Source organism: Oncorhynchus nerka, linkage group LG3 (assembly GCF_034236695.1).
Source record: "Oncorhynchus nerka isolate Pitt River linkage group LG3, Oner_Uvic_2.0, whole genome shotgun sequence".
Lineage (NCBI taxonomy): Eukaryota > Metazoa > Chordata > Actinopteri > Salmoniformes > Salmonidae > Oncorhynchus > Oncorhynchus nerka.
This window is the reverse complement of record NC_088398.1, coordinates 50,399,193-50,412,391: the sequence shown is the minus strand read 5'-3', so window position 1 is coordinate 50,412,391 and position 13,199 is coordinate 50,399,193. Positions and strand designations below refer to the sequence as shown.

General features: G+C 39.6%; 1 protein-coding gene across 1 annotated transcript in view; it reads right to left on the bottom strand.

Moving 5' to 3' along the window:
• The window catches only part of pth2ra (parathyroid hormone 2 receptor a), a 98,725-nt gene extending 87,636 nt beyond the window's left edge, over positions 1–11,089 (bottom strand). Inside the window, exons 1-5 of the mRNA XM_029644094.2 lie at positions 10,876–11,089; positions 5,924–6,023; positions 1,312–1,422; positions 979–1,106; positions 589–686 (exon numbers count right to left, since the gene is read on the bottom strand). Coding sequence (XP_029499954.1) covers positions 589–686; positions 979–1,106; positions 1,312–1,422; positions 5,924–6,023; positions 10,876–10,965 — 527 coding nt within the window. The 5' untranslated portion in view covers positions 10,966–11,089. The remainder of the gene's footprint in view (positions 1–588; positions 687–978; positions 1,107–1,311; positions 1,423–5,923; positions 6,024–10,875) is intronic.
• Between the last annotated feature and the right edge of the window lie 2,110 nt (positions 11,090–13,199).

Here is a 13,199-nt window from a genome sequence, read left to right as displayed (position 1 = left end):
GTATAACGGAATCACACACAGTAGCCTTAGAATCACTGGATATATGAGCTGTTTGGAATGAGCACTCCCTCGCCTGCTTGGCTTCTACAGGGTAAAGAGATATCAGTTTGCCCTGGAGAGAAACAACTGTCCACAGGTGTCAGAGAAGGGGACTGTCAGTTACGACATATCAGTGATTTATATCTGCTGCAGAGTACCTTAGTGGAATGGTAAAGTGTTTAAATACTTATGGAAATAAGGTATTTCTGTTATTTTATTTTTAATACATTTGCAAAAAATGTGGCTTTCATTTTGGATTACTCTGCAGTCTGCATTTACATGTTGACAAATATATTTTCACCCTTGCAGTGCACAGCCACGGAACAGCTATATAGTGCTCAATTGCACAAGTCAAACCAACATTGGTTTGGCACAGTGTTTGTTTGCTAAACTGAGTCTTTATTGATCAAATGATTATAACTGGCAGCCTCTCACACTCTTTCAGAAAGACACACACACATACACACACACACACACACACACACACACACACACACACACACACACACACACACACACACACACACACACACACACACACACACTCACCTGAAGTATCCAATGATGAAGATAGCCACTAGTAGAGAGCTGAAGGACACAGCATAGCCCACAGTGTACATGACATACAGCCGCTCAAAGAAGTCCTGCTGGAAGAAAGGGAGGGATGTATAACCGTAAAGCTGCCCATACAGAGGTGTTACTAGATAAGCTGAAACTGTCATGTAGTGGTTCCAGTGGGTTTGAGCATGGTTCTGGCAACACTAGGGTTGTGGGTTTGTTCCTCACATGGGCCACATATACTGATATATTCTATGTGTCACTGTCAACTATAAGTGACTTTAAATGAAAGCACATGATTTTACATGCAATATATGGTGACATGGAGGGTTTATGTTTGGGTTTAAGATTAATCTACAGTAGCTAAAGAACAGTACCCACTTTCCCTCTCTCGTTGCTTGGCTTCATAAACCCAGGGCCCAGACACTCTGAGTAGTTAGGCCACGTCCTGTTCAGGCTCTCCACAAACACCCACGACCCATTGATGTCACACTTCCTGTAGGTGTGACCTGGAACATATCAACAACACACTGTAGCGCTTCACTTGGTTCCACATGTTACATGTGAGATAATACATATGGTAATTCAAGCATTAAAATTCACAAAAAATGTACAATATTATCAATAATTCACTGGTACAGAGATATTGTGTTCTAATCCTATTTATATGTGCAACCCATTCTTCCATGCATGCAGAGGCGAGTTGGGCGTTACCTTTGTGGTTGAAGTCGTAGACATAGCTGGGGCAGGGGACCTTGGTGACAGCTCCTGGGTAACCCTGAGGCCAGCAAACCAGGCCGTCCCAACCAGGGGGGCAAAGGACATCTGGAGGAGAGGTAGAATGCTTCAAATTCAGAGTTTACTCATTTCAACTACAGTATGTGACCGGTGTACAACCTCAGAAATATGAACACGTTGGGAATGGAGGTTGTTCGGAATACTGATACTTTACTGTATTGATATATCAGCACACTTCCCCATGCAACACAAGGAGTGCACACTTTGGCTGATTTTATGCCTCGATCATAACGGTTAAATTGTTTACCTGTAAAACTTAAATTAATAGCCTGGGTGTTTATTTGCTTCAATCACTGAACATAAGTGTTTTAATGTCATGTAATATTTAAAATTGTATATAACTGCCTTAATGTTGCTGGACCCCAAGAAGAGTAACTGCCGCCTTGTGGATGCTTAATAAATAGAAATACATAACTGCCGCTTATTGGAGACAGGCTTGTATTTCAGGTAGGTGTCTATTCCCTTAATGCACCCACCTTGCAGTCTCGCCTTCTTCTGATACACCACAGACAAATGTTGAAGCCTGACTTTTTTTTACATCTCTCACTTGTTTTAGATCAATTCCTAAATGTCTGGCTGTTGCCTCGCCCACATTTTGCTCTGCACATGTGATCACTGCGAGCTTGAATTTGATGTTTTGTTTTCTTTTTGGTGGCACCATGGCTAGCAACAATGACAGCTTTAAAATATATATATAATTGAATGCATAATGAATTGACCGTGGGAGTATAATTAATTGACCGTGGGAATATCAAAGCGCATCTAACCACTAGGCAGGTAACCTAGTGGGAAGAGTGTTGTGCCAGTAACCAGAAGGTTGCTGCATCAAATCCCTGAGCTGACAAGATAAAAATCAGTTGTTCTGCCTCTGAGCAAGGCTGTTAACCCACTGTTTGTTGGGTACTGTGGATGTTGATTAAGACAGCCCCCCACACCTGTCTGATTCAGAAGGTTTGGGTTAAATGCAGAAGACACATTTCTGTTGAATACATTCAGTTAGACAACTGACTAGGTACTTCCCTTTCCCTACATTTGAAAATTAAAAAGGTTTATGAATGAATTACTATTAGTCAGACAAAACCTGCCGAGTTTAGCAATAAATAGTGGTTGAATTTATCCTTAAACTTACTACTTTGATGTGTAATTTTTATAATAACTTGGTAAATAGCACCTAAATCGTAGCAAAAAATGTTTTTTTTATTTTAACCTTAATTTAACTAGGCAAGTCAGTTAGAACAAGTTGTTATTTCCAATGACGGCCTACCCCGGCCAAACCCTAACCTAGACAACGCTGGGACAATTGTTCACCGCCCTATGGGACTCCCAATCACGGCTGGTTGTGACACAGCTTGGAATCAAATCAGGGTCTGTAGTGATGCCTCTAGGACTGAGATACAGTGCCTTAGACCGCTGTGTCACTTGGGAGCCACCAATCTTGCAGGCCAGAGCTCCATCTTGGTTGTTCTTCTTCCGAGACTGTTCATGTATCTCGACGGCCTTCTCTGGTTACAGACAGTATATACAGTACAGTGCCTTCAGAAAGTATTCACATCCCTTGACTTTTTTCAAATGTTGTTGTGTTACAGCCTGAATTTAAAAGCATAAAATGTTGTTGTAACTGTCCTGTACACAATACCAGATAATATCAAATTGGAATTATGTTTTTTAACATTTTTACAAATTAATACAAAATAAAAAGCAAAAATGTCTTGAGTCAATAAGTATTCAACCCCTTTGTTATGGCAAGCTTAAATACATTTAGGAGTAAAAATGTGCTTAACAAGTCACATAAGTGGCATGGACTCACTCTGTGTTCAAAAATAGTGTTTAACATGATGTTTGATACCTCATCTCTGTACCCCACACATAAAATTATCTGTAAGATCCCTCAGTTAAGTAGTGAATTTCAAACACAGATTCAACCACAAAGACGAGGGAGGTTTTCCAATGCCTCGCAAAGAAGATCTATTGGTAGATTTAAAAAATGTAATATCCCTTTGAGCATGGTGAAGTTATTAATTACACTTTGAATAGTGTATTAATTCACCCAGTCACTACAAAGATAGAGGCGTCCTTCCTAACTTGGTTGCTGGAGAGGAAGGAAACCGCTCAGTGATTTCACCATGAGGCCAATGGTGACTTTAGAACAGTTACAGAGTTTAATGGCTGGGAGAAAACTGAGGATGAATAAACAACATTGTAGTTATTCCACAATACCAACCTAAATGACAGAGTGAAAAAAGGAAGGCTTTTCAGAATAAAAGTATTCCTAAACATGTATCCTGTTTGCAAGAAATGTGGCAAGCTGGACAATAAACTAAAACACAAAGCCAAATCTACCCTGGAGTTGCTTACCAAGAAGACAGTGAATGTTCATGAGTGGCTGAGTTACAGTTTTGATTAAAATGTACTTGAAAACCTATGGCAAGACCTGAAAACAGTTGCCAATTATGACCAATTTGAAATAGCTTGAAGAATTTTGAAGAATAATGAGCAAATGTTGCACAATCCAGGTGTGGAAAGCTTTTAGAGACTCACCCAGAAAGACTCACAGTTGTAATCGCTGTGCTTCAGCGAAGCTGATTACTTTGGTTCTGCAAAGTATTGACTCAGGGGTGTGAACACTTACACCATCTTAGTCTTTTCTTTTTATTGACCAGTCTGAGATATGGCTTTTTCTTTGCAACTCTGCTTAGAAGGCCAGCATTCCGGAGTTGCATTGGCACTCTAATGTACTTGTCCTCTTGCTCAGGTGTGCACCGGGGCCTCCCACTCCTCTTTCTATTTTGGTTAGAGCCAGTTTGCGCTGTTCTGTGAAGGGAGTAGTACACAGTGTTGTACGAGAACTGCAGGTTCTTGGCAATTTCTCGCATGGAATAGCCTTCATTTCTCAGAATAAGAATAGACACGAGTTTCAGAAGAAAGTTCTTAGTTTCTGGCCAGTTTGAGTCTGTAATCGAACCCACAAATGCTGATGCTCCAGATACTCAACTAGTCTAAAGAAGTCTTGTTTTATTGCTTCTTTAATCAGCCTAACAGTTTTGAACTGTGCTAACATAATTGCAAAATTGTTTTCTAATGATCAATTAGCCTTTTAAAATTATAAACTTGGATTAGCTAACACAACGTGCCATTGGAACACAGGAGTAATGGTTGCTGATAATGGGCCTCTGTACACCTATGTAGATATTCCATAAAAAATCTGCCGTTTCCAGCTACAATAGTCATTTACAACATTAACAATGTCTACACTGTATTTCTGATCAATTTGATGTGATTTTAATGGACAAAAACGTGTGTTTCTTTCAAAAACAAGGATGTTTCTAAGTGACCCCAAACTTTTGAATGGTAGTGTATGTAATTTTGGTATTGTTGTATTTAAGTTTCCATAAACTTGTAAACATTTCTAAAAACATGTTTTCACTTGACATTATGGGGTATTTTGTGTGTAGACGGGTGAGAAAAAAAATATTTAACTCATTTTGAATTTAAGCTGTAATACAACAAAATGTGACTTGCTTCTGGGAGCTAGGCGTATATGTCGCACGTTATTACTTCATAAGAGAGACATTTGAATTATTTTGGGCAGAAATGCATTCTGGAACATGTGAACTTTCATGTGCCTTAATAACAAATGTGTATGCCATCTGTAAATACGAATACAATTGCTAAATTACAAGCCTAGTTGGTTTAGCCACGGAAAAAGGCAGGAAACATCTCGCTAGCCATGAATGGCTGAGATAATGGATGGGCTGGACATGCCTAGAGATGAGTTCGGATTGGTCTGCCATGTAGCACACTTCTGTCTATAACATGAGCTGCACCGTATGTGTAGGTTATCCTTTTTCACACAGCTTTTTTTAAAGATATCATGATGAACTGTTAGCTAGCTAGCTAACGTTAGCTGGCTGGCTCGCTAGCTAATGTTACGTTAATGATCTGTGTAGTAATATTATTCGTATCTCAGAGCCATTGGCATTGCTAGTTATAGCCTAATGTTAGCTAGCTAGCTAACGTTGAACCTAGTTGGTTAGCTACCTGCAGATTCATGCAGGGTAGTAACTTTATGAGTTGGGATTATGGTTCATTGTTTAACTAGCTAGCTACATGTCTAAACAAAAGACTCCACTATGCAAGTATCCATTACACTACAATTTACACCTTCTGTATCCTGTGCATGTGACAAATAATCTTTGATTTGATTTGATATAGTGTGTAGAGACGGTAATGTCAAGAACAACATGACCTGCCCCAAAGTCAAATTAGGATATAACGTTTGGCCAACGAGACAGTGTCCATACTGCATACTGATTTACTATTTCCTTGACTTGCATTGTAATTCTGGAAGTCAGTCAGGAGGCAGACGTCTTATTTTACCACATGCACGTTGGTTTCAGGGAAAACGTATTTACTTAGAGTATGTCTGCTGAACTATGACTCACAGAAGCAATACAGCATCACAGAGATATGTCAAGTTAGGGCAGGTTTAAGGTTACAGTCCACAGTCCACAGTATATGTTGTTATTACCTGCAGGGTCGCGGGTGGAGAGGTTCTGGTGGCATTGGAGTTTAATGTCATACAGAATGTACATCTGCTCCTCTGCTGTCAGACTCTCATCAGATCCACCCTGCAGACGACAAGCAGTGGCTAGTGTCAGTCTCACATTCTTCTGAGATAAATAGAGGTTTACAAGTTACAAGTTTCTGACAAAAAAAATACTAAGAATACCTCTTCTGAGTGGTTGTCTAATGTTCTCAAAGACCTATGTTCTGATTACGGCCTTACAGTATTTCACACAGCGAAATAAAGGTTGGTCACAAGTAATGAAAGAGATTGGAAATGCAAAGAGATTGGAAATGGTTAACATGAAGACAACATTTATAACAATGCACCCACATAACAACCAGACCTGGGTTCAAATACAATTTCAAATATATGAATTTCTTTCATGTACATTCAAAGTAAGTACTCAGATACATTTTATTTGAAAAGGCAAGTGGTTTAATATTTTAAAATACTCAAATACATTGACTCAAATACACTCCCATGCATTTAATGTATTTGAAAATAGTATTTGAAATAAACATTCGAAAATACTCTTCAATACAATTTTGTAAGATATATATATTTAAGTATATATATATATTTTATATATATATATTTTTTTTTACAAATAACCAGTCAAATACTCAAATAAAAGTACTTGTTTTGGGGTGTGGTTTTGAAAATACTAGTATTTTAAATACCAGATACTCAAATACACATGTATTTGAACCCAATAACAATTAAAGTAATGCTTCCCTTTCAAATCCCACACAAAATATTGAACCGTGTTCAAACAATACAGAATGCACAACCATTACCATATTGTGAAGGATATTTACTTCAAATGTTCTGGGACTTGTTATGTTGTTATATTTGTGCCTTATGGAATAACAAACATATTCTAAGTATGTGTATGCTTTCCTCAATTATTTTTCATTAGAATTTAACCTTTATTTAACTAGGCAAGTCAGTTAAGAACAAATTCTTATTTACAATGACGGCCTACACCGGCCAAACCTGGATGACGCTGGGCCTATTGTGCGCCGCCCTATGGGACTCCCAATCACAGCCTGTTGTGATACAGCCTGGATTCAAACCAGGGTGTCTGCAGTGATGCTTCTAGCACTGAGATGCAGTGCCTTAGACCGCTGCGCCACCTGGGAGCCCAAAGTAGCCTAAAGTACTTTGAATGACTCTATGCCCTTTTGAGTTCAGTTACTGTACGGTGTCTTCAAATGCCATATCACTTTTGAGTTAAGAAAACGATTTGTGGATGGGGATGACTCATTGAATGGCATGAACCAGAGTCAAGAGAAATTATCCATTTATTTTCATTTTGATAATAGATTTTTCTCAGAAAGTAAAGTTTGGTTGTTGCCATGACATACAGACAAGGAAGGAGTTGCAAGAGTTTGCCTTTTTGTTTGTGGTTGTATATCCTTTTAAAATAACATTATGAATGTGTTTTATATTACCATGGAAATCACTATTTAGATGGTGTATGTCCTCATACAGAACACATTTTTCAATGGCACACAGTCCACATGCATATCTTCAAATTTGATTTGAATTGCAAGCATATTCCTGAAAAAATAACTGACATTGTCCATCAAGGCCTGGAGCTGAATGGCCCTTCACATCTCACTGGCAGTCTGCATTACATGTACACCTACAGTAAATGATTGAATGGTGTTGACCAGGGGTCAACCTCATAGATGCTAACAACTTCAACAGTTACAGACACAGACACATTAGGAGCATCTAATGGAAATGGAAATGATAGGAAGGCGAATGTGTGCTATCTGTGATGAACATCTCTTGCTCAAGGGGCATGTGGAGCACTGGGGTGCATTGGGACCATAAACCTTCATTGATGAGCAGATGGAATGGATAGATATTAGAATTACAGGCTGTGACGATATGTGGCATATCCCACTGTCTATCACAATTGCCACTTTGCCCCTGCACCCCTCTCATGCTGATGTTACAGTCTCCTGCACGCTACACTACTGTTTTAGCCTTAAGCATTAACTTGGGGAGAGAATTCAAGTCTTCAGGTTTCAGGCAAGGTTACTCATCATAGCCTGGACCCAAGGTCACTCATCATGCGAGAGTGGTTCATTGAACCCTCGCCATTCCACTAAGGTACTCTGCAGCAGATATAAATTACTAATATGTCATAACTGACAGTCCCCTTCTCTGACACCTGTGGACAGTTGTTTCTCTGCAGGGCAAACTGATATCTCTTTACCCTGTAGCAGCCAAGCAGGTGAGGGAGTGCTCATTCCAAACAGGTCATACATTCAGTGATCCCAAGGCTACTGTGTGGGATTCCGTTATACTGTGAGAGAGATAGGAGAGAGCAGAGGTACAGTGCATTCGGAAAGTATTCAGACCCCTTGATTTTTCCACATTTTGTTACGTTACAGCCTTATTGTAAAATGTATTGAATTATTTTTTTCCTTATCAATCTATACACAATACCCCATAATGACAAAGCGAAAACAGGTTTTTAGAAATGTTTGCAAATGAATTAAAAATTAAAAACAGAAATATTTTATTTACACAAGTATTCAGGCCCTTGCTATGAGACTCGAAATTGAGCTCAGGTGCATCCTGTTTCCATTGATCATCCTTGACATGTTTCTACAACTTTATTGGAGTCCATCTGTGGTAAATGCAATTGATTGGACAAGATTTGAAAATGCACACACCTGTCTATATAAGGTCCCACAGTTGTCAGTGCATATTAGAGCAAAAACCAATCCATGAGGTCGAAGGAATTGCCAGTAGAGCTCCGAGACAGGATTGTGTCGAGGCACAGATCTGGGGAAGGGTACCAAAACATTTCTGCAACATTGAAGGTCCCCAAGAAAACAGTGGCCTCCATCATTCTTAAATGGAAGAAGTTTGGAACCACCAAGACACTTCCTAGAGCTGGCTGTCTGGCCAAACTGAGCAATCGGGTGAGAAGGGCCTTGGTCAGGGAGGTGCCCAAGAACTCGATGGTCACTTTGACAGAATTCCAGAGTTCCGCTGTGGAGATGGGAGAACCTTCCAGAAGAACCACCATCTCCGCAGCACTCCACCAATTAGACCTTTATGATTGAGTGGCCAGATGGAAGCCACTCCTCAGTAAAAGTCACGACAGCCCGCTTGGAGTTTGCCAAAAGGCACCTAAAGGACTCTCAGACCACGTGAAACAAGATTCTCTGGTGTGATGAAGCATGGTGGTGGCAGCATGATGCTGTGGGGATGTCTTTTAGTGGCAGGGACTTGGAGACTAGTCAGGGTCAAGGGAAAGATGAACAGAGCAATGTACAGAGAGATCCTTGATGAAAACCTGCTCCAGAGCACTCAGGAATTCAGACTGGGGCGAAGGTTCACCTTCCAACAGGACAACAACCCTAAGCACACAGCTAAGACAACACAGGAGTGGCTTCGGGACAAGTCTCTGAATGTCCTTGAGTAGCCCAGCCAGAGCCCAGACTTGAACCTGATCGAACATCTCTGGAGAGACCTGAAAATAGCTGTGCAGCAACGCTCCCTATTCAACCTGACGGAGCTTGAGAGGATCTGCAGAGAAGAATGGGACTAACACCCCAAATACAGGTGTGCCAAACTTGTAGCGTCACATCCAAGAAGATTTGAGGCTATAATCGCCCCCAAAGATGCTTCAACAAAGTACTGAGTAAAAGGTCTGAATAGTTATTTTAAATGTGATATTTAAGTTTTTTTTTTTCATATGTATTTGCAAAAATGTCTAAAAAACTGTTTTTGCTTTGTCATAATGTGGTATTGTCTGTAGATTGATGAGAAAAATAACAATTGAATCAATTTTAGAATATTAGAATTTTCAATATATATACTTCTTCAGCACCAGTACCTCTTATAGAATACTCAGAGGGGAGTTCATACGTAATAAATATTGTGTAGGAGGATGGTTAACAAGGGTTATCATTCTGTTACGTGAGATGCATAGAGGCAGAATGAGAGACTCTGCAGTCACCAAGGTGGGGGAGAGGTGGTACTGGTTGATCAGATGTGAGAGGTGGTACTGGTTGATCAGACATTACAATTATTACGGTTTAATATGAGTACATATCCTACACTCATCTATGGCCTATTCTGTATCTTTTCTATTTCCAGATGTGTGCCTGAAAAGTTGATCTCTCATGTGTCTTAAGAAACGTATTTGAGATCATGAGGAGAAGTTGTACTCCATTCTCTACAGTGCATGGCTGATAAGTTTGAAGCACAACTAAACCACACTACTGACTGACAGTGAGCACAGATAATTATATACACCACAATCCCTTAATTAGATGCATCATACACACTCTAAGCAAAAATACGGGGTATCTATCCTGCCTTTTATTTGAGTAAACATCACAAATGTTGTAATTACATGTAGAAAAACATAAGGAAACAACATCCTTCACAGCACTGTACAATAGTGAGTCACACACTGCATTCAGTGAGGTGGGGAATATCAACACTGTTAAGGGGTCTCCATAATGGGGTCTCTAAATTGAACAAGATCAGTGAGCCTGCTGCCCGCTGATGACGAATTTCAGATTTCTCATTGTATGAATGAGATGACAAATGGAGTGAATTTTCACAACTGAATGACAACCCACTGGGCACAGACTGGTTGAATCAACGTTTTTTCCACGATCATTTCAATGAAATTACGTGGGATATACATTGAATTAACGCCTGTGCCCAGTGGGAACGGAGTCTATTAAATATTTGATTCATTGTGAAAACATAAATATGATTTTCCACAGCTGATAAAAATTGTTTGCCGACTCAATGTTCAACTTTGGCAATTTATACTATTCTAAACATAATGCACTAATTAAAAAAAATCGGACATTTCCTGTCCTATTCTGAACACAGCTGAACAATTAGGACTACGTTTTGTTTCTTACCTGTGCGTTAACACATGTCCAGCACAGGGCGAATGAGACCAAGTTCCATAAGATCCACTTCACCATACTTCCAAACAGGGCAAATGTCATAACTGTTTGTAGAAAAAGCGTCACCTATCTATTTGAAACTCTAAATGTAGTTAGGTTAAACGTAATTTCAAGTAATAATTATTTGCTATTCCGACTCCAATAGTCGTTGTCTGGTTCACCTTTCCATATAATAGGGCACATGACAAAGGTCTGACTTTTTTTCGACTATGACTGAAAAATCTTCAAAACACGTTTTTACGATAATAAATATAAGGTAACATGTTCATACAATGTCAATAACAAGCGCAAAAAAATATGAAAAGGTCAGCGAGAGCTCGCAAACACATTTAACAATAATTCCTTAATCATATTTTTTTTCCATATAGTAGGCTAAAGCATATGCATTCTGCCACGACTTCTCAGAACAAGTTTGTACATTCCAGTTGTCTTTTCAGAGAGAAGGGCGCGAATTCTCTTTCCGTCCTCAACAAGCTTAGTGAAGACGTGAAAAGGCACGTGCTGTTGATACCGCTAAACTAAAGCGCATGGATCTTTTGGTGGTTCGGCAAAATCACCCGTACTCTTCTTTAATTTCCAAAGAGTCCTTGTACATATCAGCATCCAAATGACTGAACAGTAAATTAACAGCGTTGCATATCCTGACACGAAATTCCACCTAATACATATATCACATTGCAGGTTTGATCGCGCAATGCATCGTAAACAGAAACACAATTTGAAGCAACTCTTGACTAGTGAAATATTTCAGTAATCGCAGTAAAATATCGCGTAATTTGGTCAAATGCGCAGAATCTTCCCACATGAGATTATTATTTCAGAAACTCTTCTATTCAAGGGCAGTTTAAATTAATTTGGGATGTGAAGCGAGGCTTCCTCTGCTGTCCTCGTTCTGCAGTGCTAAAGTGGCGGATGAGCTATCCTTGGTGCTGAAACTTCGTTCGAAGGACTGACCCGAAAGTTGGCATGGGCGCTATAAATGCAGGAAATAATCTCTGTCTTTAGCCGAGTGGAGAAAAAATGTCCGATGTCATACCAGGACAAAATCATTTAAACACTAAATAGGCCTACTCTGCCAATATATTTGAAATCACATTCATATGTGACCAAGACAGGTTGTACTTTGCAAGCTGTGGAGTTCAACAATAACATGACCGCTTCCATTGATATTACTCACCATACCACTGTTAATGGAGGCACGAACAACCGCTGGAAATAATACAAGCAGACTGTAATCAGAAGCTACGCACGTGTGTGTGTGCATCACACTAAACCATCCTTTCCTTATAGAAGATAGAAGCAGCATGTGCTCAACTAGTATTGGCATGGTGCCTTCCGAGCATCCAATTATCAATGCTAATTAAAATATAACACTTGATGTCGTCCTCTCTACTAGTTCCTCCAGATACACAGGTCACATCCCGAATGTAACCATATTCCCTCTATAGTGCACTACTTTTGACTAGAGCCTTACGGGCCCTGGTAAAGTGCACTATAAAGGGAATAGTGTGTCATTTTAGACATTGCCAATGTACAGAGCAGGAAGTCGGCAACTTATCTATGAACTGGGTATGAAGCAGGATCAAAAAAGTGAAACATCAATAATTGCACAATAAAACTCACAGACTCTGTCGATGCTGCCACCAAAGTGTGTGAGAGAGGGTGTTCTATTTGATTTTGTTCCCTTCCATCTGATGGTAAAATAACAGAATAAACTTGGCCTGAACTCCACATATGTTGTCTCCAAGATGTGTATCAGCCTAGCATGTGAATGAATCCACAAACATCCGTTCCCCCGAAGCATCAGTTCCCCTACAGCTCTAATCATCAATTATCTCAACTCAATTAACTCCCAATGCAACTACAGTGTGGAATAACTTTTGAGTGGTGCATCACTTCATGTCATATTCTGGACAATATACGTAAATACAATTGTAATCCCAATATTGTAATATTTCATTATTTCTGTCCTGGGCCGATTGAATTGAATTGCTCACTCTGAGGCTTGTCGGATCAGAAACCCCCGTTGGATTGAATTGAGCTCACCTCAACACATTTGTAGGGTACTAGGGGGTAACTAGCCCCCCCTAATAACAATGTTTAATTGCTGACACAAAAAAAGCAATGTTTGGAGAAAAACAATTGGTATGTAGACGAAGGTCATGCTTAGGCAAATAAACTCTAAAGGGGAAAAAATTGTTATTGTTTACATTTTTCAGTTTACATTTCATGAAATGTTGGTTTTAGAGAAGGGGCGCTTTTTTAAAGTACCAGGG